This window comes from Limulus polyphemus, unplaced genomic scaffold (assembly GCF_000517525.1).
Source record: "Limulus polyphemus unplaced genomic scaffold, Limulus_polyphemus-2.1.2 Scaffold2207, whole genome shotgun sequence".
Taxonomy (NCBI): domain Eukaryota; kingdom Metazoa; phylum Arthropoda; class Merostomata; order Xiphosura; family Limulidae; genus Limulus; species Limulus polyphemus.
Window position 1 is genome coordinate 27,699 of NW_013667817.1, and position 2,011 is coordinate 29,709.

Sequence of the window (2,011 nt, forward strand, 5' to 3'; positions counted from 1 at the left end):
AGTACTTTGATTCCAGAGTTAACTCTTCACCTCTAGGTCAGTAAATCAACATTACTTTCCAGCTGATTCCAAGCCTAAACTTACATTACAAGGACAGTACTTTGATTCCAGAGTTAACTCTTCACCTCTAGGTCAGTAAATCAACATTATTTTCCAGCTGATTCCAAGCCTAAACTTACATTACAAGGACAGTACTTTGATTCCAGAGTTAACTCTTCACCTCTAGGTCAGTAAATCAACATTCTTTTCCAGTTGATTCCAAGCCTGAACTTACATTACAAGGACAGTACTTTGATTCCAGAGTTAACTCTTCACCTCTAGGTCAGTAAATTGTCATTATTTTCTAGTTTATTCCAAGCCTGAACTTACATTACAAGGACAGTACTTTGATTCCAGAGTTAACTCTTCACCACCAGGTTTCTTTACTGCCTCCTACAAGCTCTCTCAACATGAAAAGTATTAATAAAGTACCAACTTTCTTTTTTTTTTACCTTTCTATCTTTGTAAGTGGCTGAGAGTGAACTACAAGTAGGGATGATGCTTCACTTGGAGATCCCAATACTGTATCTAATGTAGTGCTTTTTTGGTTAAACTTCACAGAGAGATCTTTCCACCTTTTCTTGCTCACATCTGCTACCTAAGAAAGAAAGAAATTGTGATAAATCATGAATAATCTTTTATGAAGTACACAACCTAACAGTTGGTCAATGTATAATATACACGCACGTTTATAATTACTTTACCCACAAAGCAACACGACTAAAAGTTAAAACCGAAGTTTAAGCAATTACGTTTAAAATTTTAAAGAAAAAAAATTTTCAACGATTTATATAGTTTACATTGACGCAAAAAATATAAAGCTACAAACAACTTTATTAAAATATTGGGAGCTATTTCAAATTTATTCTTTTGTAAAATTAAACAAATCATCATTCTTCAGTATTTGTAATATTTATTTTATCAGAAAGCTCTCAAAAAAGTAGATCTACAAACATTTGTAGGTTAACATGCTTAGTTGATAAAAAAAATAGTAAAACTACATTAAAAAAAAAAGACCCTTAGAGAAGAATGAAGAATAGCTGCCAGAGTTTTATAAATTATTTTTACCGTACTCATTTTCAACGTTCCTTGATTGTATATCATCAATTAATGAACCCTCTTCAATCTGTGTTATTTAAATAAAACAAATTCCACCCATTACAATGGAAAAGCATCTCATGCACTTTTTGTTGTTGTTTTAGGGCAAAGTTATGCGATGGACTATCTGTGCTCTGTTGAAATTCCATAAATTTACCACTAACCCATCATGGGACATCTCATGAACTGATGAGCTTATCACCAACCCATCACGGGACATCTCATGAACTGATGAGCTTATCACCAACCCATCACAGGACATCTCATGAACTGATAAGCTTACCATTAACCCATCATGGGACATCTCATGAACTGATAAGCTTACCACTAACCCATCATGGGACATCTCGTGAACTGATAAACTTAACACTAACCCATCACGGGACATCTCATGAACTGTACACATCCATCAAACACATTTCCACCTTTATAAAAATATATGCCAAATTAACCCACAAAATGTAGGTTACACACAAATTCAAAAAAAAAAAGTTTGAAATACATACAAAAACTGTTATCAATATTAATTCCCCATCAAAATGTAGAAGTTTAAAAGAAATGATAAATTAATTCTAACAAACAGTTTTGGATTTTCCCTGGTATCCTTTGAAGATATTTTAGCTCTGCTCAAGTATCATCTAACCATAAGCAAGATATATAAAACTAACCAATCACTTTAAAATGCCTACCTTTTCAGTCACGATATCTGTGAGTTCTGATATTCTTTGAGAAGCCAGACTACGAAATTTCACAGTCTAGAAACAGAGGAAATTAACAACGTTTATCAAACTTCAGTATTATAATAATTGTATTTACCATTTTCTGTTTGTTTTGAATTTTGCGCAAAGCTACACGAGGGCTATCTGCACTAGCC

The 2,011-nt window shown here is 33.1% G+C and overlaps 1 protein-coding gene across 5 annotated transcripts in view; it reads right to left on the minus strand.

The window, feature by feature from the left end:
• LOC106466252 (ADP-ribosylation factor GTPase-activating protein 1-like) overlaps positions 1–2,011 on the minus strand; it is a 29,850-nt gene that overhangs the window by 16,737 nt on the left and 11,102 nt on the right. For all 5 annotated transcript variants that reach the window (XR_002612157.1, XM_013926510.2, XM_022394230.1 and 2 more), the window contains exons 9-10: positions 1,827–1,892; positions 492–637 (exon numbers count right to left, since the gene is read on the minus strand). Coding sequence is in view for 4 of the 5 variants with exons in the window: in XM_013926510.2 (XP_013781964.2) it covers positions 492–637; positions 1,827–1,892 (212 nt within the window). In the remaining variant the exon portion in view is untranslated. The remainder of the gene's footprint in view (positions 1–491; positions 638–1,826; positions 1,893–2,011) is intronic.